The sequence below is a fragment of the Girardinichthys multiradiatus genome, chromosome 3, assembly GCF_021462225.1.
Source record: "Girardinichthys multiradiatus isolate DD_20200921_A chromosome 3, DD_fGirMul_XY1, whole genome shotgun sequence".
Taxonomy (NCBI): Eukaryota; Metazoa; Chordata; class Actinopteri; order Cyprinodontiformes; family Goodeidae; genus Girardinichthys; species Girardinichthys multiradiatus.
The window spans coordinates 24799598-24825303 of record NC_061796.1 but is presented as its reverse complement, the minus strand read 5'-3'; the positions used below and the strand labels follow the sequence as shown (position 1 = coordinate 24825303).

The window sequence follows — 25706 nt, the reverse complement described above, 5'->3', positions numbered from 1 at the left end:
TTTTCAATCACAACTATGAGTCTCTCATACAGTGGCAGCACCTCTGTCGTTTAAATAACTATACAGGTCCTTCTCAAAATATTAGCATATTGTGATAAAGTTCATTATTTTCCATAATGTCATGATGAAAATTTAACATTCATATATTTTAGATTCATTGCACACTAACTGAAATATTTTAGGTCTTTTATTGTCTTAATACGGATGATTGTGGCATACAGCTCATGAAAACCCAAAATTCCTATCTCACAAAATTAGCATATTTCATCCGACCAATAAAAGAAAAGTGTTTTTAATACAAAAAACGTCAACCTTCAAATAATCATGTACAGTTATGCACTCAATACTTGGTCGGGAATCCTTTTGCAGAAATGACTGCTTCAATGCGGCGTGGCATGGAGGCAATCAGCCTGTGGCACTGCTGAGGTCTTATGGAGGCCCAGGATGCTTCGATAGCGGCCTTTAGCTCATCCAGAGTGTTGGGTCTTGAGTCTCTCAACGTTCTCTTCACAATATCCCACAGATTCTCTATGGGGTTCAGGTCAGGAGAGTTGGCAGGCCAATTGAGCACAGTGATACCATGGTCAGTAAACCATTTACCAGTGGTTTTGGCACTGTGAGTAGGTGCCAGGTCGTGCTGAAAAATGAAATCTTCATCTCCATAAAGCTTTTCAGCAGATGGAAGCATGAAGTGCTCCAAAATCTCCTGATAGCTAGCTGCATTGATCCTGCCCTTGATAAAACACAGTGGACCAACACCAGCAGCTGACACGGCACCCCAGACCATCACTGACTGTGGGTACTTGACACTGGACTTCTGGCATTTGGCATTTCCTTCTCCCCAGTCTTCCTCCAGACTCTGGCACCTTGATTTCCGAATGACATGCAGAATTTGCTTTAATCCGAAAAAAGTACTTTGGACCACTGAGCAACAGTCCAGTGCTGCTTCTCTGTAGCCCAGGTCAGGCGCTTCTGCCGCTGTTTCTGGTTCAAAAGTGGCTTGACCTGGGGAATACGGCACCTGTAGCCCATTTCCTGCACACGCCTGTGCACGGTGGCTCTGGATGTTTCTACTCCAGACTCAGTCCACTGCTTCCGCAGGTCCCCCAAGGTCTGGAATCGGCCCTTCTCCACAATCTTCTTCAGGGTCCGGTCACCTCTTCTCGTTGTGCAGCGTTTTCTGCCACACTTTTTCCTTCCCACAGACTTCCCACTGAGGTGCCTTGATACAGCACTCTGGGAACAGCCTATTCGTTCAGAAATTTCTTTCTATGTCTTACCCTCTTGCTTGAAGGTGTCAATAGTGGCCTTCCGGACAGCAGTCAGGTCGGCAGTCTTACCCATGATTGGGGTTTTGAGTGATGAACCAGGCTGGGAGTTTTAAAGGCCTCAGGAATCTTTTGCAAGTGTTTAGAGTTAACTCGTTGATTCAGATGATTAGGTTCATAGCTCGTTTAGAGACCCTTTTAATGATATGCTAATTTTGTGAGATAGGAATTTTGGGTTTTCATGAGCTGTATGCCAAAATCATCCGTATTAAGACAATAAAAGACCTGAAATATTTCAGTTAGTGTGCAATGAATCTAAAATATATAAATGTAAAATTTTCATCATGACATTATGGAAAATAATGAACTTTATCACAATATGCTAATATTTTGAGAAGGACCTGTACATAAATGTAACAGATAAAATTGTACTTGTAAAAGTTAAATTATTTTACAGAAAATGGAGTAACCACTGTTTTTCCGTTTATATAAGAGACATTTTGAGCAATTTTGTTTTAATTTTTTTAGGTAAGTACCGTGATGCTATGAAATACCATGTACCCTATTTTCCCTCAATGTTATCTTATTGTGAGGATCTCATACCTGCACATCCTCAGTCTAAGCTTCACTAAATTATACAATCTTAGGAGACTGCCCTTCAGTTTGTGTCCAGTTGAATAAAAAAAACCGACAGACAGCAGATTAAGTTTCACCTAAATGATGAAATACTTGTATGCACAAATCCACCATCTCTAGCTGAGAAATCCTTGAGACGTGACAGCAGCTTCATTTTATAGGGTGAAACAGCACTCTCTGTTATCTGAACTGCTTAAGGTAGAAAATTTAAATAACACCCAATATTTCTGCCTCACAGGTGCGTTATACGTTCAAACTAGATCCAAACATGTCCAGGAAACAGCTAAGAGAGCTTAGACGTATAGTGCCGATATTATTTGCAGAACTTATCTTTAGAAGTTAGGTCCACTATGGAGAGCACTTGGATGGGTGTGTGTTGCTCGACGTCTGTTTATTTGCTTCTGTGTGTATGAGTGTTGTTAAATCTTTTCATGGAAGATGTCCACACAAATGAGTCCCTTTCCTGGCCATGGCAGGCTTTGGATAAGACTGCTCAGCTTATTATGGCTCTGTATATCAGAGTTTGGGTCCTGTGCCTGCTGTGGGTGTGACAGTGTGTCACCTCTGGGAGTCATTTCAGGTGATACTGCCAAGGAGAGCAGCCTTTACAGCCATCCTGCAGAGCCACCGCCTGTGCTTAACAAGGACACAGAGGCACACAGATGCAGGGGCACACAGACGGATCGGTCCAGCTCAAGCACATGGCAGCAGTAAACACGGGCTTCACCGAGGTCCATGGTGATTCATCTTCATTGTCGAAATGTGAAGAACTACAGCAACAGTCACACGTTAAATGTCCTTGCAGCCGAAGAGACTGCCAACACTTTAATTCTCCATTTTCTCTCTGACACACACATAATTTCAAACTTCCAAGACACAACAGTCTGCCAGTAATAATACCTGTTTAAAGGGAAGAAAGGGCTTCAAATCCCCTCCACCGTGGCGGATTTCTTTAAAAAAGACTAACAGTGGTCACAAGCTGCCTGTGAGAAACCTGAGGCTTCCCTATCAAGTCTTTACATCAGCTGACTATTCACATGACTTCACACATCAAAAATGACAGTGCTACTGAAAAGAACTTCAGAGGTCTTTTTGCTTTCCTAATCTTTATATATTTTTTTGTAAATATCTTGAAATTGATGGTCTCGCCTTTAGGAGACTTACACACACTCCCACATGTGCATGCTTATCATTTTTATTCTGGAGTGCAGCTTTTATCATCCAGTAGTAACTATCAGCAATAAAATCGCTTAATTAAAGCATGAATGTTTAATATATCAGTGGGAGGAGGGACCTGGTATAGCGTCCACCACCAGCCTCCAGGAAGGAGATAGGCTGCTACTTAACTCACTTTAAGCAAGCTTAAAATGCAGCTGAAGCTTTTAATGGAGTACAGAAACTTCAAGTTCATCAAGGTCAATGTCTTACATTTTAAAGCGCTATGAGGCTGGCTTTACTATATTTGTTTTCTATACCCAATTACACAACACAGGCTTGTGCTCTATGCCACTTGGTCTGATACTGGCTTCTTGAAAATGAAATTACCTGACAAGTTACAGTAGTTTATTGGACAGAGATTTTAAAACAACTCTAGTGGACAAGTATGGTCACAGGTTCTTGAAGTTCATTTTATTGTTAGAATGCTAAAAATCTAACCCTGCTCTAAATTTCTCCACAACCTTCACCCTGACCTTTCTGCTGTGCTCCTTTTTCTTCATGCTGTTTGTTCTCTAATGTTCTCTAACAAAGCTTTGAGGCCAGAAACAGAACAGCTGCATCTATGGTGCATTCAATTTTCATCAGAAGTTGAAACTCAGATCTAGGAATTTCAACACACAAGTTGCTTTTTGGAAAACCTGCTGGGGGACTTCAACGCCCATGTGGCAAACGACAGTGACACCTGGAGAGGCGTGATCTGGGGAATGGCCTCCCCGATCTGAATCTGAGAGGTGTTTCATTATTGGACTTCTGTGCTAGTCACGGATTGTCCATAATGAACACCATGTTCAAGCATAAGGGTGTCCATCAGTGCACTTGGCACCAGGACACCCTAGGAAGGAGGTCGACGATCGACTTTGTTGTTGTATCATTAGGCCTTCGGCCTAGTGTTTTGGACACTCGGGTGAAGAGAGGGGCTGAGCTGTCCACTGATCACCACCTGGTGGTGAGTTGGATCCGCTGGAAGAGGATACAGCTGGACAGACTTGGCAGGACCAAACGCATAGTGAGGGTGTGCTGGGAACGTCTGCCAGAGCCCTTGGCCAGGGATGTATTCAACTCCCACCTCCGGGAGAGCTTTGATCAAATTCCGGGGAATCTTGGAGACATAGAGTCCGAGTGGACCATGTTCTCCTGATCTATTGTCGATACTGCTGCCCGTAGCTGCGGCCGTAAGCCTGCGGTGCCTGTCGCGGCGGAAATCCCCTGGTGGTGGACACCAGCAGTAAAAAGGTGAAGAAGGAGTCCTATTGGCTGTGGTTGGCTTGTGGGACTCCTGAGGTGAATGACGGGTACCGTGGAGCCAAGCGTGCCGTGGCCCGGGCTGTGGCAGAGGCAAAAACCCGGGCCAGGGAGGAGTTCGGTGAGGCCATGGAGAAGAAGTACCCATCGGCCTCGAAGCGATTCTGGCACACCGTCCGGCGCCTCAGGAGGGGGAAGCAGTGCTTCGCCAACAATGTTTACAGTGGGGGCAGGAGGCTGCTGACCTCGACTGGGGACATTATCGGGCAGTGGAAGGAGTACTTCAAGGATCTCCTCAATCTTGCCATCATGCATTCCCTGGTGGAAACAGAGGATGGAGACCTGGGGTTAGACTCTTTCATCACCCAGGCTGAAGTCACCGAGGTGGTTAAAAAGCTCCGCGGTGGCAGGACTTCGGTGGTGGATGAGATCCACCCTGGGTACCTCAAGTCTCTGGATGTTGTAGGGCTGTCGTGGTTGACACGCCTCTTCAACATTGCGTGGTGGTCAGGGACAGTGCCTCTGGACTGGAAGACTGGGGTGGTGGTCCCCCTTCATAAGAAGGGTGACCTGAGGGTGTGTTCCAGCTACAGGGGGATCACACTACTCAGCCTCATTGGTAAGGCCTACGCCAGGGTATTGGAGAGGATAGTCCGGCCGATAGCCGGACCTCGGCTTCAGGAGGAGCAGTGTGCTTTTCGTCCCGGCCGTGAAACACTGGACCGGTTCTATACCCTCTACTGGGTATTCGAGGATTCATGGGAGTTTGCCAAACCGGTTTTGTGGATCTGGAGAAAGCATTCGACTGTGTCCCTGGTGGTGCCCTGTGGGGAGTGCTCCAGGAGTATTGAATCAGGGGCCCTTTACTAGGGGCCATCTGGTCTCTGTACAAGCGGAGCAGGAGTTTGGTTCGCATTGCCCGCACTAAGTCGGACCTGTTCCTGGTGCATGTTGGACTCCGGCAGGGCTGCCTTTTGTCACCGGTCCTGTTCATAACATTTATGGACAGGACTTCTAGGTGCAGCCAAGGGCCGGAGGGGGTCTGGTTTGGGGACCAGTGGATTTTGTCTCTTCTTTTTACAGATGACGTGGTCCTGCTGGCCCCCTCTAGTCAAGACCTACAACATGCGCTGTGGCGGTTCGCAGCAGAGTGTGAAGTGGCTGGTATGAAGATCAGCTCCTCCAAGTCTGAAGCCATAGTTCTCGACCAGAAAAGGGTGGCTTGTCCTCTTCAGGTTGGAGGGGAGTTCCTGCCTCAAGTGGAGGAGTTTAAGTATCTCAGGGTCTTGTTCACGAGTGGGGGAAGAATGGAGCGGGAGTTCGACAGACGGATCAGTGCGGCTGCCGCAGTAATGGGGGCGCTGTGCCGGTCCGTTGTGAGAGAGCTTAGCCAAAAAGCGAAGCTCTCGATTTACCGGTCGGTCTACGTTCCTACCCTCACCTATGGCCATGAACTTTGGGTCTTGACCGAAAGAACAAGATCCCGGATACAAGCGGCTGAAATGAGCTTCCTCCGTGGGGTGGCCGGGCACTCACTTAGAGATAGGGTGAGGAGCTCGGCCATCCGGGAGGGGCTCGGAGTAGAACCGCTGCTTCTCTACATTGAGAGGAGCCGGTTGAGGTAGCTCGGGCATCTATATCGGATGCCTACTGGACGCCTTCTTCGGTAGGTGTTCCAGGCATGTCCCACCGGGAAGAGGCTCAGGACACGCTGGAGGGACTATGTCTCACGGCTGCCCTGGGAACGCCTTGGGCTCCTTCCGGAGGAGCTGGAGGAGGTGTCTGGGGTGTAAGGATTATGATTATTGATTAATTAATATTTATCAATAATTATAATTAAAAATCATAATTTGAGAAAATTTGTTTCTTAACCAAAAATCCTCATTTATGAATCGAAACCAGAGATGTCTTCTGGTGTTGTAATTGTGGCTCAACGCCTTACAACCGTTAAATACCCAGTAATAATTGATAACTATTACCAGAGATGTCACTGTTTATTCAACCGTTTCTGCCGAAACGTGTCAAACTTTAATGTTATTTTGACTGACAAATCACAGTTGCACAAAATAAACACAAAACGCCTTCTCTTTATCTACGTGAAAATGTATGAAACCAATCAGCCTGATACAATCAGCTCTTCAATCCAATGATCTTCACCTAATCAAACATGCAAAGTTCTACACAAAAGGGTAAAATATCTAACTAAACAAAGTAAACAAAACAGCAGTGGGTGTGTATGAGATCAAACCAGCAGTTATGGCAGTTATGGCAAAATAAAAGGGGACTATGGTTGAACGAAGCTTTGGGCACGCCCCTACCAAAGTGTAGCTCAGCGGGACATGAGCAGTCATAAACCTTCCCCCAGCAAGGTTGTAAAACTCAGCCCACACAAAGGATCATAAACCCTTTTGGCGGCAAACCAGTAAAACATGAAGATTAAGACAAATAAAATGGTTTATTTTCACCATAAGGTTATTATAGCAGTCCAGTTTCACGGCGCACCTGCTCTCAGGTGTTCGCACAGTAAAAGCACAATCTTGCGAGACTCGGCGGCCTCAGACAACAACAGTAGTCATGTTTCAAAAGAACAATGACATGCACATACAATTCAGAACACATAAGACTCTAAGTGGTGATTCTACATCACACTAAATCTCCTCTATCCTGCCCAAGTTATTCCTAATAAAGAAATAAAAATAAAAGGTGGATTTTACTTGTTGAAGTCTTCCTTCTGGGGCGGCGAGTGAGAGGAAAAAAAAGGTTTGAAGAGCACCTGAGCGTCCGCAGTTAAACTCCAAGAAAGTGGTCAATCTCCGTCCTTTGGCCTCCTTGGCGAAAAGGATAAATTTGATTTGAACATCAGCAGTCGACTAGAACCAAGCAAGGAGGGAAAGTTGCATCTCCTTGAAACTCCATGATTTTGGTTACGTGTTAAACTCACGTCTTTGATCGGCAGAGTGAAATTTCTGGCCTTCTCATTCCAGAAACCTTTTCATGAATTTTTTGTTGGCCAACGAAGGAGAATAAATGAAGAATCCACGTGGGACCTCTTGTTCTCCAGAGAGAGATGCTTCAGATGTTGGTCCGGTATCGAATGTGAAAGCGCTTCTTTCAAATGTTCGCCTTCCTATATTATCTCCTGTGACGTCAGACCTGGGATGGCCCTGTCATATCAGCCGCAGTGGCAGATGGGTTTTGTAGGACAGACTATCCTGCGGTACAAAATGGCCGATGACGTTGGAAAGGCATAGTGGCGTCCAGCAACGTGCAAATGGTCCAATATTCAGCAAACAAGTGGTGCAACACAGGAGAGGGACGTCTGAGCGTCACTGCTGAGTCTGCTGCCCCTGCGACTTGGTCCCGGATAAAGTGGAAGATGTCGAGTAAGAGTACGAAAATCTAAATGATTGTAGCCTAAAGGGCAACACACATTAGTGACATATGACCTACATTACAAAAATATACTCCTTTTATTTTTTTGGTTGCTAACCCGCATGGGCAGAGGTTGGTGGCTGATCCTTGAAGCTGCAGTGCGCTTTCAAACATCTTCTACTCAGTAGTTTTGACTCCTTTGACAAAACTAATCATTCATGAAGTCCAGCAATCTATTACATCTTAATACACATCACAGTTATGCATCTAATGTGTTTTGAAGATTCCAGATGAGGTTTACCGATGTTTCCAATGTGTATTCCCATTAAACCCTTTTAGTTTATAGTTGCAAAATAGCCTCAAACTGTTGACATCTGTTTATGCATATTTAACACATACAATGGATCATACTGGAAGTACTTTGCTGCCATCTATTGGTCAGACTTTGAATGATATCCAATTCTCAGTATAAAGCTGTTTTTGAAATACTGTGATGATGAACCAAAATGAATTGTACAGAAACTTGTGCTTAGACAGCAAAAATACCCTTTGTATATTGACTGAATTTGTCTAGAAGAGTTGAAATCAAACCACAACTTTCAGATTGATGACTACAGGGGTTGGACAATGAAACTGAAACACCTGGTTTTAGACCACAATCATTTATTAGTATGGTGTAGGGACTCCTTTTGCGGCCAATATAGCGTCAATTCGTCTTGGAAATGACATATACAAGTCCTGCACAGTGGTCAGAGGGATTTTAAGCCATTCCTCTTGCAGGATAGTGGCCAGGTCACTACGTGATACTGGTGGAGGAAAACGTTTCCTGACTCGCTGCTACAAAACACCCCAATGTGGCTCAATAATATTTAGATCTGGTGACTGTGCAGGCCATGGGAGATGTTCAACTTCACTTTCATGATCATCAAACCAATCTTTCACCAGTCTTGCTGTGTGTATTGGTGCACCACCTTCAGGATACAATGTTTGAACCATTGGATGCACATGGTCCTCAAGAATGGTCCAGTAGTCCTTGGCAGTGACGCGCCCATCTAGCACAAGTATTGGGCCAAGGGAATGTCATAATATGGCAGCCCAAACCATAACTGATCCACCCCCATTCTTCACTCTGGGCATGCAACAGTCTGGGTGGTACACTTCTTTGGGGCTTCTCCACACCGTAACTATCTCGGATGTGGGGAAAACAGTAAAGGTGGACTCATCAGAGAACAATACATGTTTCACATTGTCCACAACCCAAGATTTGCGCTCCTTGCACCATTCTGCCATGATTTGGGCAGCCATGGTTTTATGTTTTTTGGATACAATCCGGGTTAGCACCCGAACATCCCTTTCAGACAGCTTCCTGTTGCATCCACAGTTAATCCTGTTGGATGTGGTTCGTCCTTCTTGGTGGTATGCTGACATTACCCTGGATACCGTGGCTCTTGAAACATCACAAAGACTTGCTGTCTTGGTCACAGATGCGCCAGCAAGACGTGCACCAACAATTTGTCCTCTTTTGAACTCTGGTGTGTCACACATAATGTTGTGTGCATTTCAATATTTTGAGCAAAACTGTGCTCTGACCCTGCTAATTGAACCTTCACACTCCGCTCTTAATGGTGCAATGTGCAATCAATGAAGACTGGCTACCAGGCTGGTCCAATTTAGCCATGAAACCTCTCACACTAAAATGACAGGTGTTACAGCTTCATTGTCTAACCCCTGTACTCTCCCCACTGAGCCACAATTCCCTATTTAGTATGTACATGCTCCTCCTAGCTCAGATTCTAACAAACGCCAAGATAAGTTAATATAGCTGTAACTTAGGCAACTTTGTTTGATTTCGCCTGCCACATGATAAGGTTAAGTGCCTCTGTGCCTTGGTGTATGGATGTTTGCCTGTTGGTGAGTATGACTGAATGAATGTGGCTCTAGTGTACTGAACGCTTTGAGTGGTCGATATGACTGGAAAAGAGCTGCATAGGTTCAGTCCATTTGCCATTTATAACTACCCAGATGACACACAGCCTTACATTACAATGTCACCAGAATAAGAACCTATTACAGCATTGGGTAGAGCAAACCAATGCATGTATGATACACAACTTTCTTCAGATGAAAAAAAAAAATAAAGTAATTATTTTTGGACCAAAGGATCAAGAGTCAGCACACAGCTTTAGGTATTACAGCTAGAAACCACAGGTCTGAAATCTGGGTGCAGCAATTGACTTAGACTCTAACCTTCAGAGGCACATAAAGAAAGGTCACAAGGTGGGCCTTATATTACCTAAAGAACATTTCCAGGATTAAAGGACTTATGTCCCAGCAGGATTTAAAAAAAACTCATCCATCTGCTTATCTTTAGTGAAATGGATTACTGCAATGGTGTCTTCACAGGTCTGCCTGAAAAGTCAATCAGACAGTTGCAGCTGATCCAGAACGCTGCTGCCTGTGTCGCACTAAAACTAAGAAAGTTGAGCACATCACCCCAGTTTGAACAGCTGGATTTCCGTTTGTCAGAGAATAGACTTTAAAATACTTAAGTTAGTTTATAAATCACTGAATGGTTTAGCAACAAAATACAATGTATTTCTGTTTTATCGACTGTTCAGACAACTCAGGTCTTCTGGTTTAAGTCTAATCTGCATCCCAGAATCAAAACCAAACATGGAGAAGTAGCATTCAGTTTTTATGCTCCACTAACCTGGAACAAAATTCCAGAAAACTGCAGAAATGCTGAATCCCTGAGGTTTTTTAAATCAAGGATAAAAAGCCTTGCCTTTGAATGTTCTTTTTATACTATTAACTCAAACTTATATCATGTAATGCAGCTTGAATTGTCTTGCTGAAATGAGCTTTTTTTGCAGCACTAGAGGCCTTTATTTTTCAATTTTTCTGACAGTAGGAAGACAGGAAATAGGGGGAAAGAGAGGGGGAAGACATTCTGCAAAGGTCTCCGGGTCCAGTACTCAAACCCGGGACGGCTGCTTCGAGGACTATAGCCTCTATACATGGGTTGTGTGCTCAACCCCCAGCGTCACGCCCCTTGCTGAAATGTGCTTTACTCATAAACCTGCCTGCCCTTGCATTGCCATCTGGACCATCATAAACTGTTGTGCATGTTTTAATCATTTTTCAGTTTATTCTTTTAGTGTTGTTACTGCAAACAACAACTAATGTACCTATTCCCATGTTCTGCTGTGCTATAGCTTCATAGCTACATTGTCATTTATAACTGTTGATTTTAAACAATAGCCTTCCCCCAAAACACAATGAAAGTTACATACAAGATAAAATACATCCACAGCTGCTTTCACTATTACCTTCTTCAAAGTAGCTGAGCTGTCAGTTATTTTTTCAATTATGACATTTCTACTATTTATAGTATCCCCTTGCTTTAATCAGAAATCCCAGTATGGATACTATCTTCTTGCGGGACGTAGAGCTGCAAACAATGATACACTTACTGAACATTGCTGAATGTACATCTTCTGCATTGCTTTCATTGTTGTTACACGCTGATGCAGGACTATTTCATGCTTTTGTCACCACCTCCACTGAAACAGCTGCAGAACAACACATGAAAACTAGGCAGTTTCTTTCACAGAAAGCACAGCAGTAAGCTGAAATAATGTGAAACACTGAAGCGTATATCTAACCCCTGCTTCAGTTTATTAGATTAAGGCTGCCAAGCAGATGTATTCGACAGAGTAACAACATAAACACAATGATAATCACCACAGTCATTGGTTCTGGGAAATGATGCTGATCATTAAGGGGGTGAACATGTGACAATATTAAGAGAACCCTATTTCAACCCCCCCCGGTTTAAAATAAAAGAAAGCAGACTGTGAGGCTGCCTGCAGGGGGTGTGACCTCTGCACCAACACACAACGTCTCCCGGCCATTCCTCACTCTATTCCTGCTGTGAACGCCACACCTAGCTCTCTGTACATGCACACACACAAAATCAGCCTTATCCTCTTCCCTCAGTCAGCCACCCACTTTCACACAAGGAACCAGTGTGTGGTTGCATTAGCCATTTTCTACTGTGACATCTTACAAAGTGTGTGTGTGTGGACTTTACACGGCGTGATCCAGTGTGCGAAGGCGTGTGAGCATCCACGCATAATAGTGTGGAGAGGAGCAGATGCATGAACCTTGCCGTACAATTCCTTGATGGTCCTTATGGTGGCGTTTAAAGCCCTTAGATGAGCAACAAAAGGTTGAGCCAGGCGGAGGCTTGCAAGGAGGGAAGCAGCCTTCACATTCATCTTCCTCAGCTGCAGCTGCTGCCAGCAGCCGGAGAGGGAACTGTAGGCTTATTGACTATTTCTTATTTGTTCCATATGATGTCATTTTTTGTGGACAGTGTCCTTCTACATTATTTATTTAGTTGTCAGTCAGACTCAAAAAGTCAGACAGTAGTGATCAAATCGTGGAATGTGATGTCACACTGATTGTGACATTTCAACTGGAGGCAGAACACTTGAGTTAAAAGCAGAAAGGTGACAGTCAGATTTCCCTTGCTGTCAACTGGCTTATGGTCATTCGTCATTTATTGCCAATCGAAAGATAATACAGATATTTAAAAGTAAGAAAGTTCCTTTACAGGTTTTTTTTTTTTATCATTTTAACATTATCTGAATAATTATCTGAATATTAAACCTTCCACAGCAAAAAGAGTGATACAAGGTGACTGGGCCCCAACCATAAACTTATTTAAAATAATACCTTTTATGTCCCAGACTCTGGAGAAACTAGAAATAAAAAGAATGTTTCAATAAAATGATTACTGAAAGGTAAAAGGATGTTTCACCTAATCAAAACTAAATAAATGATTTTAATAGCATTTCTAGTCTGGAAAAAGATTGTAGTAGATTTTTGAAGGTAATTAAATATTATTAATAAAAAAGCACAATTCAGTTTTTAGATAGTGCCGCAAACTGTCAGGTTATAATAGCAGTATGGTCATTTTTAAATGCAATTCTAAAGAAGTGACAAGCATTTGCATTCGGTCGCCCTCTGTTAATATCCCATTCTCTGCTATTAAAACAATCTTTAATGGTATGTTTCAGCCACCTTTCCACATCTAGAGACTCATATTTTTACAGATTCTTCTTTGCAAAATAGGTTAGCCTTTTCTGAACATTAATTTTCAAATCTTGTGACAGATTGCCAACAGGATTTCAGTCAGGAATTTATCTGGGCCATCTAAACCAGGGATGGTAAAACTCAATCACAGAAGCGGCCAAAACCTTCAACATAGACGATTTTTGGGGATCCACCCCAGTCACATGGAGAGCAAGGAATGAACTGCAACAAAAAAGATTCTCTAAATCCCAGAATGCACAATACTAACCTGTTTTCATGACAGCTTCCGAGAAGGAGGAGTCACAACAGCATTCCCTGTAATGTCATATAGCTACAAAACTCTAGACGCAGCAGCATTTCTTTCTCTCTGCCCGCAGCTCTTCATGTATTAGACACATGCATGAAAGTTTTGATCTCACTGGCTAAGTAAAATCCTACATCTTCGAAGAAAACCTTGGATTCAAGGTAAAATACAGTGTGCTGTTGTTGGTTTGCGACGAAAAAGAAATCAGACAGAATCCAGGAATTGTAGAGCTCTCACTTTTTTTATGCCGTTCTTCAAACATTTCATTCCAGTTCACAGCATGACATACATCCCAACAACAGGAGGGAGAGCGTTTTTTCCCCCTGATCTAACACACCTGGTGTTTAAAGCATTGGCTCCTACCTGGACTAATTAAGGGGTGGAGTCAACCTTTACATTTCCAGATAGAAAAACATTTGTACTCGTACTCGTCATCTTCCGCTTATCCGGGACCGGGTCGCGGGGGCAGCTGACTCAGCAGAGACGCCCAGACGTCCCTCTCTCCAGTCACCTCCTCCAGTTCCTCCAGGGGGAGCCCAAGGCGTTCCTAGGCCAGCCGAGAGACATAGTCCCTCCAGCGTGTCCTGGCCCTTCCCTGGGCCTCCTCCCGGTGGGGCGAGAGTTCACTGACCATCGGGCACTGAAATGGTTGGAGGCCATGAAAGACACAGTCGCATAACACGATGGTTTCTTTCTCTTCAACCTTATCGATTTAAGATAGGCTACATTCCAGGAAAAGAGAAAACAGTCGCATACTTTTTGTCTCGCTGTGAACCGCGAGTCTCCTGAAGGGGAGGGAAGTGTGAGGGATTTACCCCCTCCCTAACAGGTGCTGTTTTTTGTACTTCCAATATTCTTATTTAGTTGGTAAATGTATTGCTTTGTTGGGAGGAAGTTATTTGCTTTATTTAACATTTTGTTTTAATCATTCTCTCTTCTCTTTGAGGTCACCTGGTCTTGTGTTGCCATGGAAGCGCGCCCATGAGCAGTGCTGACAAGGACCTGGTGTTTTCAATCAGCCTCACTGGGAAAATCCATTGTTTGAGAGAGAGGGGAGATGTTTTCTGGATTTTGATTGGGCCCAGATTGTTTTTGTTTTAGTTTTGAAGTTGTTAGTTGTAATTATGTAAATATTGTTCTAGGAATATAGTTTAGTACAAATGTTCTGCTGCTTCTTGTGCTGATGCTGGGTTCTTCTCTTTGACCCATATTCTCAGCTCTGGTGACAAAGAACTGTTCCAAGATGAGAATCTCCCCAATGTCATCCTTTCTTTTTCCCTGAGGTTGCATCCATTTCAGGTAAAGGTCTTTCAGACGTTTGTAGAACTCTCTTTGTCATGTGTAACTTGTAACTGTATCACAGCCCAAAAATAAGACCAGCCACCTGAACCTGTCTTTCTGGGTTCTCGCAGAAAGAATCTGAGAACAGATTCCCCAAGAAGAGATGGTGTCTGTAATTACGATGACAAAGCAGTTTTCCACAGTGCCTGAAGAAGACGACATTGAAAGTGCAGCTCCATGCACTGAATGAGGGTACCGGTACTGGGCAACCACCAACTCCAGCTGCTAGATAGAAAGTGGCCGCCATGCAACTTACTGGCCTGTCGGACATGCTCCACTGTTCATCAGAATGAGTTTAATGGGTTACTATGGCTCAGTAGGAATATTAGTCATCCTGCAATCCAAAAGTTAAGGGTTCAATTCCAGCTTCCTCCTGCCACATGTTAATGTGTCCCTGTGCTCTGATCTGCTCATCTGTTGTAAATATGTGTGTGTGTGGGGTTGGGTTACTGTGGCTCTAGTGTAAAGTGCTTTGAGTGGTTGGTGTGACAGGAAAAGCACTTGACAAATCTAGTTAATTCACCAAGCAATTTCAATGATTTTTTTATTTCATTGTGTTTTGCTGTTTGGATGCTTAAACTGTCTTGGGCCGGAGCAGGCCTAAAGCGAGCTGGAGCTAAGGCTTTTGGTGATTTTGGTGAATTTATCGCAAAATATCCGTATTAACGGTACTTAAAAAAGGTACATGTGGGACTGAGAGAGGCTGTTAAATAGTTTTATTTTTTCCTTCTGTTATGCATTGTGGTTGTTCATCAGTTGTTGTTCTTTGTTAGTTGTGAGAGCTAATTTGTTCTGATGCCCTAAATGTTGTAAAAGACCTAGTTGCTTGATGACAGTTGTGACAATTATTAGGTTTTAGTAGTTTCCGGGGGCAACTTCCTTTTTTGCACAGTGCCAGGCTGTATGGCTGTTTTCCTTAGGCAAATTATATTTCCATTTGAAAACTTCCTTTTCTGTTTTATTTGTATTTACTTCTTTTTTATCCTACAGCTTCAAACCTTTTCACCTAATATTTTCCCCACCTGTTCTTGTTTTCCATGGGGGGCCTGTTATTGAGCTTGCACAGTATTAATATATTTATATTAACTGTTATCCAGAGACAGTAGACAATGACCTGAAAATGATTTATGTATTTTTAAGAAAATACATAAAATGGTCTAAGATTAGGCCTCTATTAAAAAAGAAAGAAACAAAATTCCACTACAGTGAACCAAATTAGCTTAGCATAAACAGTGTGACGTTATAAAATAACTTAGCGGACAAATTTCTGAAGGGGGCTTCCACTCGGTAAGCTACAGTCATTTTTCTGGAGCTCAACTCAAAACATCGATAGTACTGAGGTCTTTTCGTCCACACCAGAGTAAAGTGGAAAAGAGGCAGGGTTTTCTCAATAACAAATAGATAATGGCTACATTTCATCTGCAAAGCTCAAGTTTTTCCTGTGCTAAAGCAGACAAAAGAACTAAATGGTGTAGTGAGACATAGGAGACGAGAAAAACACAGCTTTACATAATCAATCTATTGTTGGAGCCACAAGCAGATGGATCATCCAGGATCATTATGAACAAAACTCCAGATGTGAACAAGAAAAGCTTAAAATAATGAGCTGGAATGATGCGCTCCACACATGGAACAGGTTGGCTCTGATTTTCTTTTTACGCACAGATTTTCAACAACCTTGGAGAACTTGTAACAATGTTGAGATATTTTTACATAGAAATCATGAGTTGGTGGACTTCTACAATTCTGGCTTAGAATATCATATGTAGGAGGAGCCCGTCTATAATTGTTTCACTGTCAAAGATTTTCATAAAGAAGACAGATAAAAAAAAAACTTAGATTATCATTGAGCACCCTGGTCCATATAGACAGAAAAACTGAAGGTTACGTTTTTCTTTATAAACTTCATAAATCTTAAATTGTATTTATTCATTCATAATCTTTCTTTTATATGGGGGAGCCCCCAATGATACACAGGGTCTCATTTTCAAGAGTGCTCTATTTAAATCATCATACAATATAAGGTAGTATTTGTTACAAACATATCACCCAAAATTATAGAACACAAAACCTGTGCCGATTTAATCATTATCAAGTGCAAGATAAGATTTTATCATGCTAAAAACAGGTAGAAATGTTTAAAGGATTTTCAAGATGACTGAACTGACTGTAAATGGTAGGCTGGAATGTGTTTGTGTATGTGAGCAGGCACAGTTCTCATAAAGAAAAGGTTGTGGTGGGGGGGCACATTTGTTGAAAAAATAGATTTCTGCATTGCTACAATATTCAATAATTCCAGCTCTAATTTATTCAGGTTTTCATGGTCTGATATTAAAGTTTGCTTGATAGTCTGAAAGACTTAAGCCTGATAAAAAGCAAAAACATGCATGTACACATACAAGAAATCAGTAAGGGGGCAGATACTTTTTCACAACTCGGTGTATGACATTTCATATGGAAAGAAGCGGTCAAGAAAGGTTCATAAACCTGGACCTTTTTAAAGCGGAAATTAGCTGGAAGCTGAAGTCCACAGCAGTGTGTCAGTGTAAAATGTGTTGTTTGGTTAAAGGTCAAAACTCAAATACTCCTGTGCTTTTTGGAGAAATTATAGTTGACTGTTGACTTCAAACTTGGCTTTTTGGTAACGTGTGACACTGCCTTATTTCTGCAGCCTTTGTTTAAATTATTACAATCAAGTCATTTCTGATGTCCTCCAATCCATACTTTAATCACCCACTGTCCAGCTGTTCAGTAAAGATGAACGAAAGAAACATTTTGTCTCTACGCCAAACATCTTGAGACAAACTAACCTAACTCCAGACTAATATACAACATTTTTCATCAGAAATCTGAAAAAAAGATTTTCATTCATTCATTTATATTTTTTGGAAGTTAGCAACAACAAACATTTGTCCCACGACCTTTTACCTTGACTGTTTGAATGTCAGGTCATTTCGAAAATAGCCTTAAAACCACCATAGCTCTCATCTTAAAGGTTAAAGATTTCACACACACCACAGAAGCTGTGTTCAGTCAGTGGATGGAGGACGGCTGAAAAATGGACCGCTGCATTCTAAACACTATATTCTTCAAGACTGTTGGTTTCTTTTTAACCCATTATCCACTGATTCACTTGGAACCATCTTGTAGTTCTAATGCCCTGAGGATGTCTCTTGTGGGGAAATTCTACAGATACCCATTAGCTTTGTTACTTCACATAAACAATAATTATGAAAAGAAAGAAAATAAGAATGGCCTTACAGTAAGATTAAATGTCCAATACACAATCACTTAAAAAATGTACAAGCTGTGCTTTATAAATGTGCACAAAAACTACTATGACTATTCAAAATATATGGAAAAATATGTGTCAGGGATCACTGGATTTGTGTAGGACCAAGATGCAGAGTAGAGCAAGAAAGCAGCATGGTGAGTTGAATAGTGAATTTAATGATACAAGGCTGAAGCTTACAAAGTCCAGGTCTTTGACAACAGGCTTGAAAATAAGGCTCGTAGTTGGAGGCAAGGAAAACAAAGAACAATAATGGGTAACAAGCAGGAGAATTTAGTGGCGAGAACCGAAAACCAGAGTATAAATGCTGAGGGAAGTGGAGAATGGACCAATGAACTGAGGAAGCTAATCAAGGACAGAATCAGGTGCAGGGTGTGGCTCCCTGGTGTGGGAGAGAAGGAGGCGACTGAATGGAGGGTGATTCATTAAAACAAATGAGCAGGGAGTCCAGGGAGGTAACTGAACATGTCTAAGAGGACAGAAATAAATAAACAAACAATCAGACTAACCAAAGAACATAAACAGGGAGGAACCTACCTATAAGAACATAAAACTAACATATCTAACACAGAAGTCAAAGAAAATAATCTAAATACAAGGATGGAAGGGGGAATCTGAACATACACTAAAATAACAGCTACTGAAGAATGTAAGATAAAACAGATTAGGAACTCAGACTTAAACCTTTTACAGGCAGACCATGACACAATGCAAATAATGATAGTAGTACATTTATATGATAATAATAGTTGCTTTGTTTTTTAGTATTTAGGCTTGCTTTCTTTCCATTTAGTTTACCTGATCAATAGTAATATGTAAACATTGCTGGATTAATATTTGTTGTGTTTTAATTTCTCTATAATGTTTAGTAAACTTTGATTTTCCATGTTTACTCTTCCACTTAAAATTAACTACAAAGTTGAATAGAAATCTAACTTTCTTTATGAATGAAGTTGTTAAACTGCTGTCACACACACAAGTTTGTGTATACTGGATATCGATGAGGTGGAATTCAGTGTTCTGGTGCCTCATTACCAGGTATGTTACATTTCTGCATTGTCAATATAATCTTTGTTATAATAAAGCATACCAATGTGATCAAATAATTATTTGTTGAGTTAATCAGGTAAATTTCCCTTTCAACCCATCCCTCATCCCACATCCACTGGTGAATAAAGTCGGTATAGCATAGTGTGAAATTAAGCTATGCTGTTATTGGGTCATTGCTGCAATATTTGGTGCATATGATGGCGCTGGAGCGGCGACATTTTTCAATGTGTCATAAAACTGTGTGACAGACTATTTTTCCGTTCAAATTGTTAAATGCTTAGGAAAGCAATGTGAGAGCAGTATTTTCCTAAGCAATTGTGTCCTCAACTACCATTAAAACAAACACTGAGAAATAGCAACAATAGTGTGACAGGGAAAAAATGAACTCAATGGGAAGGTGTAACCCATGCTTCAGATTATAAAATAAATTTTACTGGTAAGCAAGGAGACTGATGTCCATAACTCCAAAATTAAATCAGTGATTTAAAGAAGCTGATGATTGTTTACAGTTTTTCGAAGACATCAATATCAATATTAATAAGTTTTTTGAAAAGGAAAGATTAATGCTAACAAAATAGTAATTTCTATGTATTACAAGTCCATAAACCACCCAGATCTGTAGACCTTCAAACCTCTGCCTCACTTAATAATAGTTGATGTGCATCACATTTTGAAATTTGACTAAACACAACCAGCCAGCAAAAAAACTGCCAACAACTGTCAACTGCTGAATTGCAGCACTTTTCTGGTATAGTGTGCCGATTTAAAGTACCGTGACTTTCAAAGATTAAACTGCACAATTGGATTTTTTTGGATGTTGGATATGATATTCCTCCATCCATAAAGAAAACACACATGAAAAACTATTTTCTTTTACCTATAATCTTAATCTTAATCAAACCTGTTTCACCTCTCACCTCTGAGCTATCTTGAGCTTCCTCAACTTTAATTCTTTCATTCCATTTCTGTTTGTCTGCACTGGATCTCCTGTCTTCATTCTTTGCTCACAGCCAACACCCTTCTACCCCCATTTGTTGCTACACAGCAGGCCTTAAATTGCTGACTCCCTGGCCTATTTTCATTCACAATCCATTTCATATCTGGAGCCTTTCTTTGTCTTTATCCACCAATTTAATCCATCCCATCACCCTTCCAGCTAAATATTCCAAAAACAGTAGACATCTTCTATTTGAGTTTATTATAGATTTTTTATTATAAGGCTTTCACTGAAAACCTTGGATTATGATCTAGAAGACATTTCGTCTGCGTGGGTTACAGCACATGGAGACAGAAAAGCTATAATGTGTCCTTCGCTTTTTATCACTTCATAAGCAAACGGTGAATGATATACTTCTGTTTCTGTTTTAACTTTCACACCTTAAGGCACAAACAGCCCACACCCTGCTGTTAAGCACCATAAGCAGGATTACATAAGTGCGATAACTACTGAAGAGGAGGCAGAGGTAGCAAGGGGATATTAGCTTCTTTGGAAACTGGAGGTGGATAAGGCAGGAGATACCCAGTGCAACATCTTGCTTGGTTGGCTTCCCATGACTAGCTCAGTATCAGCCCACCATCAGCCTGGGGAGGGAGAGGTGGAGAGGCAGTGATGGTGGGAAAGATAAGAAGGAGGCAGAACAGGAGGAGGAGATGGAATAAGACCAAAGGCTGACCAGAGAAAGAAACTGTGAGATAGATGCTGGAAAAGGTTAGGATGTGAGAGGGGAGCCAAGAAATGTTTCATCCCTCTGGCCATAGTCCTGACAAAGCAAGGATAGAGATGTCAGGCCACATCCTGTCTACACAAGGAAAGGGAGGGGAGCTGGGATCAAGCGGCAGACAATTAGACTTCAAACCATGAGCCCTTAGCCCACTGCATTTGTGCCTTTCTGTGTCTAGCTTCTTCTTTGGTCTCTATTTACATCACTTAAGTCCTCCACCCCACCTCCTCACTCTGTGTTGAGCATCCTCACAGCTATCCAATATCAGCACTCAATTCTCCTCAGTTTCCCAAAGCTTCCCTGAGGCTGATCAAGTGTCACTTGTTGTAGTGCAAAGGGCCTAAATACGCTGCAGACACTGCAAGGTCACAGAGCTCGCTTCCATCAGGAGAAACCTTAAACCTTTCATTTGCCTCTTTCTGTCCCTCTTTCTCCCATTTGCAGCCAAAGCACCCCATGTGCTTCTGAGGCAATGTCACACAACTGTCTTCCCTTTTCACAAATCATACACATTTTCCCTGCTTTGATGGCCACTGAGGATACCATTTCTCCAACATCTTGCTGAGAGCATGCTAAACAGTAATGCTGATCTTCCAAGGACAGACAAAACTAAAATCTTTTTTTTCTCTGCAGTTTCTTGAAGGAAAACTATTTGTTTTGAAGAAAAGCAAAGATAATTGTTAGTTTCAGCATCTCAGAGCTTTTGGAAGACCGAGCAGTTGAACCACAAACAATAATGTAATTTCTACTGACATTTTTCATTTTACACAACCATAAAATGAATACTACTCACCATTTTTTTCAGCATCTCTTCCACTCTCTTTCACACTGGGTAAACAGTTTTCCAAGTAAACTCCATTGTGGTAACAACTATCAACCACGCTGAGCTGTGGAGGCTTGTCCCAACACAGACAGGGGGTTTGCATTATGCCACAGGGTCTGTTAGACGTGCTGGAGGCCAAGCAGTCTTCCAGCCACTGGCACAGCATTTGACAGGCTGCCATGCTTGGATTGCGTTTCCCCACCACTAGGTATTCTGTTTTAAAATCCTCACCACCATAAATGGCCATGCCTGCCCGAGGAGGTCCCTTCCTCATTTGCAGAAACTGTTTTCCACCCTCCAGGAAGGCCACAGAGACAGTGGTGTCACACAGCCTCACAATCTCATCAAAACTCTCCATGCCCAGGTAGGTGCGTGTGGTCTCCAAGAAGGAGTCATATTGGAAAGTGCGCAGCTGAAATGGCTTGCAGCCCCCTGTGGGTTTAGTCACCTTGATAAATATAGTGTACCTTCGTGGATCCGGGTTCTGCAGGGTCCAGGAACAAGGCACAGTGGGGAACACAGATGATGATAAAAAGAATCCAAAGAAACGGTTCTGCACTAAGGTGGAGCAGGAATCTGACTCGGGGCCTGAAGGGGCTGCATGACAGCAACCCCTCATCAGTGAAAAAGAGGCAAAAAGCAACAGCAGTGCAGGAAAAGGCCAACCTGAATGGCCAGGATTGAAAAAAATGTTTTTCATGATTTACAGTTGAAAGAAAGGAGGCAGTGTCACAGGTGGGTCTATGGGGTTCGGCTCTTGAGACAATTCCCCAGGTTTGAAGACAAAAAATGCATAGAAAATGGAGAAGGGGAAGGGAAGAGAGTGAGGAAATCCAGTTCTTCTCAAAGATCCAGCGATAGCCCCATGGCTGTGTTAGCCAACCTTGATGTTTACAAAAACCTGTGAAAAAGGAAAACAAGAATCGGATTAGATTTAGAATCTGATCAGACAGCAGAACAGGATTACACTGATTCCATTTAACGTCACAATAGGAAATTTTTATCTGCTATCATAATCTGTGCTGTTTTCCCAGAACAGCTGCTATGACTTTAGCTCTAGAACACTACAAGATAGAATACAGACAGATGGAAGGAGGGAGCTAGCAATTTTATGGAGTTTTTCTTCATTGTGCAAGTTCAGATTGGTCTTTTCCTAAGAGACTACTGCTTTTCTTACGTCTGCTCCCACATCTCATCTGGTAGCAAAATCATTTGTCCAATTAGAAGACTATTAATTACAAAAAAGCAACACCTGCAACCATTCAATACTGATCTTACTCTGCTGTGATCAGTACTATCTTTGCTTTTGCTTTATTAAACCCAGAAAAGTCAGCTAATGCATTACCTTTAAAGAGAATGTCAAAAATGAATGCTTTATATCCCCAAGATGGGCAAAATAAAAATAAAATAAATACAAAATAAAATTGGCAGTATTTTAATGAGTATCTTGCATTATTCAAAGAGATTCCACTGTAATATAGTTTAGAAAAGGAAAACAAGGAAAACAATCTGTGGAAAACAAAGTGTTTGTACTTTTGGAGAAAAAAACATATTTCAGCTGAATGATTCTAATTGGCTTCATTTAGAGGAAATGATCAGCAAAGCTGGAAAACAAAAAGATTTAAAGATGTTTTAGATACTACTCTGAATCAAAGATAAAATAGTTTTACTGGGAATAAACAGTAATGTGATTTTCATCCATAGACAATAACATTAAGTCTCTGGAAAAGTGTTATAAAGAGTTAGCCAATCTGCATGTTCTACATATATGTAATGTATATATGACATTACAAGTTATCCTAATTCATATACTGTTCTCTGCTTTGAAAAGGAGCAAATGTGAATTATTGATGATGTTGGACAATTGTAAGACCTGATATCATAAGAACATCTTCAAACAGTGAAGGGTTTACTTTCAGGATTCTCCATCAAATACTCTCAAAATAAACATGTAGAAAAATCAAACCTTTCATTTGACTTCATGTATTCAGTGGGATCAAAATGTCACTGGTGGCAAGATTTGTTGCTAACAAAACCCTTTACAAAATAGTAGTGAAATCATTTTTTATTTATTCTGGACCTTTTTAAGGATTACTAATTTCTAGTTAGTAATACACAAGTTGCGGTTTTCCTGGGGTTTAAACATGACATAACCCAGAGGTCCATTTATTTTAGCTACTGGCTATTTAGCTAAACAACGGCCCATATTTCTGTGTCATCTGCACAGTGAGCAGGATGGAAGAGGTGTAAAAATATCCAAAGGTCATTGACAAAGAACTGCAGCAAAGTGTCATATCCTGGGGTTACCAGGTCTCCATAACAACCTTACATTCTAAATATCAAAATGAACTAATATCCTTCCATGTATGCCTGCAGAAATTAATTAAACCCTCACAATCAAATCAATGAAACATAAATCAGTAAATATTAACATTTCGAAGCTGTGAAGTCTGGTAGGTCCACTCAGGGTCATGGTATTAATTCTCATTTTCTCTCTTTTGCAGAACTGTATCACTATGATTGAGACAAAAAAAAATACATATAAAATGAAAGATTATTCTTTAGAGTATCAAAAGAATAATGATCATACTACATAGATAAGATGTCATGGGAAAAAAATTCAAATGATTTCTTTGAAAATCATGTTTACTGTCATGCTTTGAGGGTTTTTGTTTGGGTTTTAGTTATTCTTATTTCCAGTTTACGTTTTGGTTCTTGTTTCTATTTATTATTTTCCTGGCTGTGTTTTAGTTTCTTATTGTTGTTCATGTTCTGTGCGTTATGTTTTACCGATTAGTTTTATATCTTTGGCTTTCTGTTTTGACCAGTCACGTTTTGTTCTCCCTGCCTCTGTCAGCCATAGCAATTAACTTTATTCTGTCCACCTGCATTAAGCAATCAGTCTCCCGGTTTCACCTATACCATGTTCCATGTATACTCCTTTGCTCATCGCGGAAACATCACCACTTCTCTGTGTTGTCCATGCCTGTAATTAATTACTACCTCCACCTTGGAGTTATTTGCTTTGCTTTGCTTAAGATGCCTGTTTGTCTACATTCTGGGGTCCTCCACCACACCACACCTGACAGTTAACTCAATTAAATTCAGATTATTTATATAGCGCCAATTCACAACACGTCGTCTCAAGGCACTTCACAAAAGTCAGGTACATACATTCCAATTAATCCTAATCATTGAACAGTGCAGTCATATTCAGTTATTTATTTAAATTGGATAAAAAGTTTTTCTATCTAAGGAAACCCAGCAGATTGCATCTAGTCAGTGACTTGCAGCTTTCTCTCCTCCCGGATGAGCATGTAGAGACAGTGAACAGTCACTGGCGTTGACTTTGCAGCAATCACTCATACTGAGCATGCATGTAGCGACTGTGGAGAGGAAAAACTCCCTTTTAACAGGAAGAAACCTCCAGCAGAACCAGAATCAGTGTGAGCGGCCATCTGCCACGACCAACTGGGGGTTTGAGAGAACAGAGCAGCACTGATCCAGGAGTCCTTTCTATGGGAAGGAAAAGTAAATGTTAATGGATGTAGCTCCTTTAGTCGTTTCACCTAGAAAGAAAGAACAGATAAACTCTGAGCCAGATTTCAATGTTAGAGTCTGAAAGAGAGCACATATAATTAGTTAAAATAAAAGATCAGTCAGTAGCCATGTCTAGGAGAGAGAAAGGGTTAAACACTGAAAGACAGGGCCATGTGGATCATCGGTAGAGGGTGAGCATTAAGTTGTTGCCAGCAGAAGCTTGGACGAATCCCCTCTCCAGAAGGGTGTCACAGGTAGACACAGAGTCAGGCCGGGTGTAGCTTCTAGGAAGAGAAAAGAGAGAGAACAAAGTTAAAAGCTGAAATAACAGCAAATAATGCAAAATTGGAGAGTAGTCTGAGAATGTAGCGAAGATGGTGAAAGTGGTCATTATGTCTTCCAGCAGCCTAAGCCTATAGCAGCACAACTACAGATAGCTCAGGATAACCTAAGCCACTCTAACTATAAGCTTTATCAAAAAGGAAAGTTTTAAGCCTAGCCTTAAAAGTAGACAGTTTGTCCATCTAAAGCACACTGATGGCCATTGTTATACTAAAAACCACAACGATTGAGATACCTCTCTCTGTCAGATTGACCATAACCATTGGAAAAGAGAGGGGGTCATACAGGTAGCAGAAATTGAGGGTGTATTTGCACCTCAACCATAACTGAGCCAGTTTAGGCTAAACCTGACTCCCCCTTACTCCATCCAACAGGGTGGGAAGAAGACGGAGGTAAAAAAATAAGGAAGATAGCTCAGGATAACCTAAGCCACTCTAACTTTAAGCTATATGAAAAA

At 41.5% G+C, this 25706-nt stretch overlaps 1 protein-coding gene across 1 annotated transcript in view; it reads right to left on the bottom strand.

The window, feature by feature from the left end:
* Nucleotides 1–25706, bottom strand: part of adgrb1a (adhesion G protein-coupled receptor B1a) — a 266143-nt gene that overhangs the window by 176401 nt on the left and 64036 nt on the right. The window contains exon 2 of the mRNA XM_047360511.1: nucleotides 21338–22268. Within this exon, the coding sequence (XP_047216467.1) occupies nucleotides 21338–22067 (730 nt within the window). The 5' untranslated portion in view covers nucleotides 22068–22268. The remainder of the gene's footprint in view (nucleotides 1–21337; nucleotides 22269–25706) is intronic.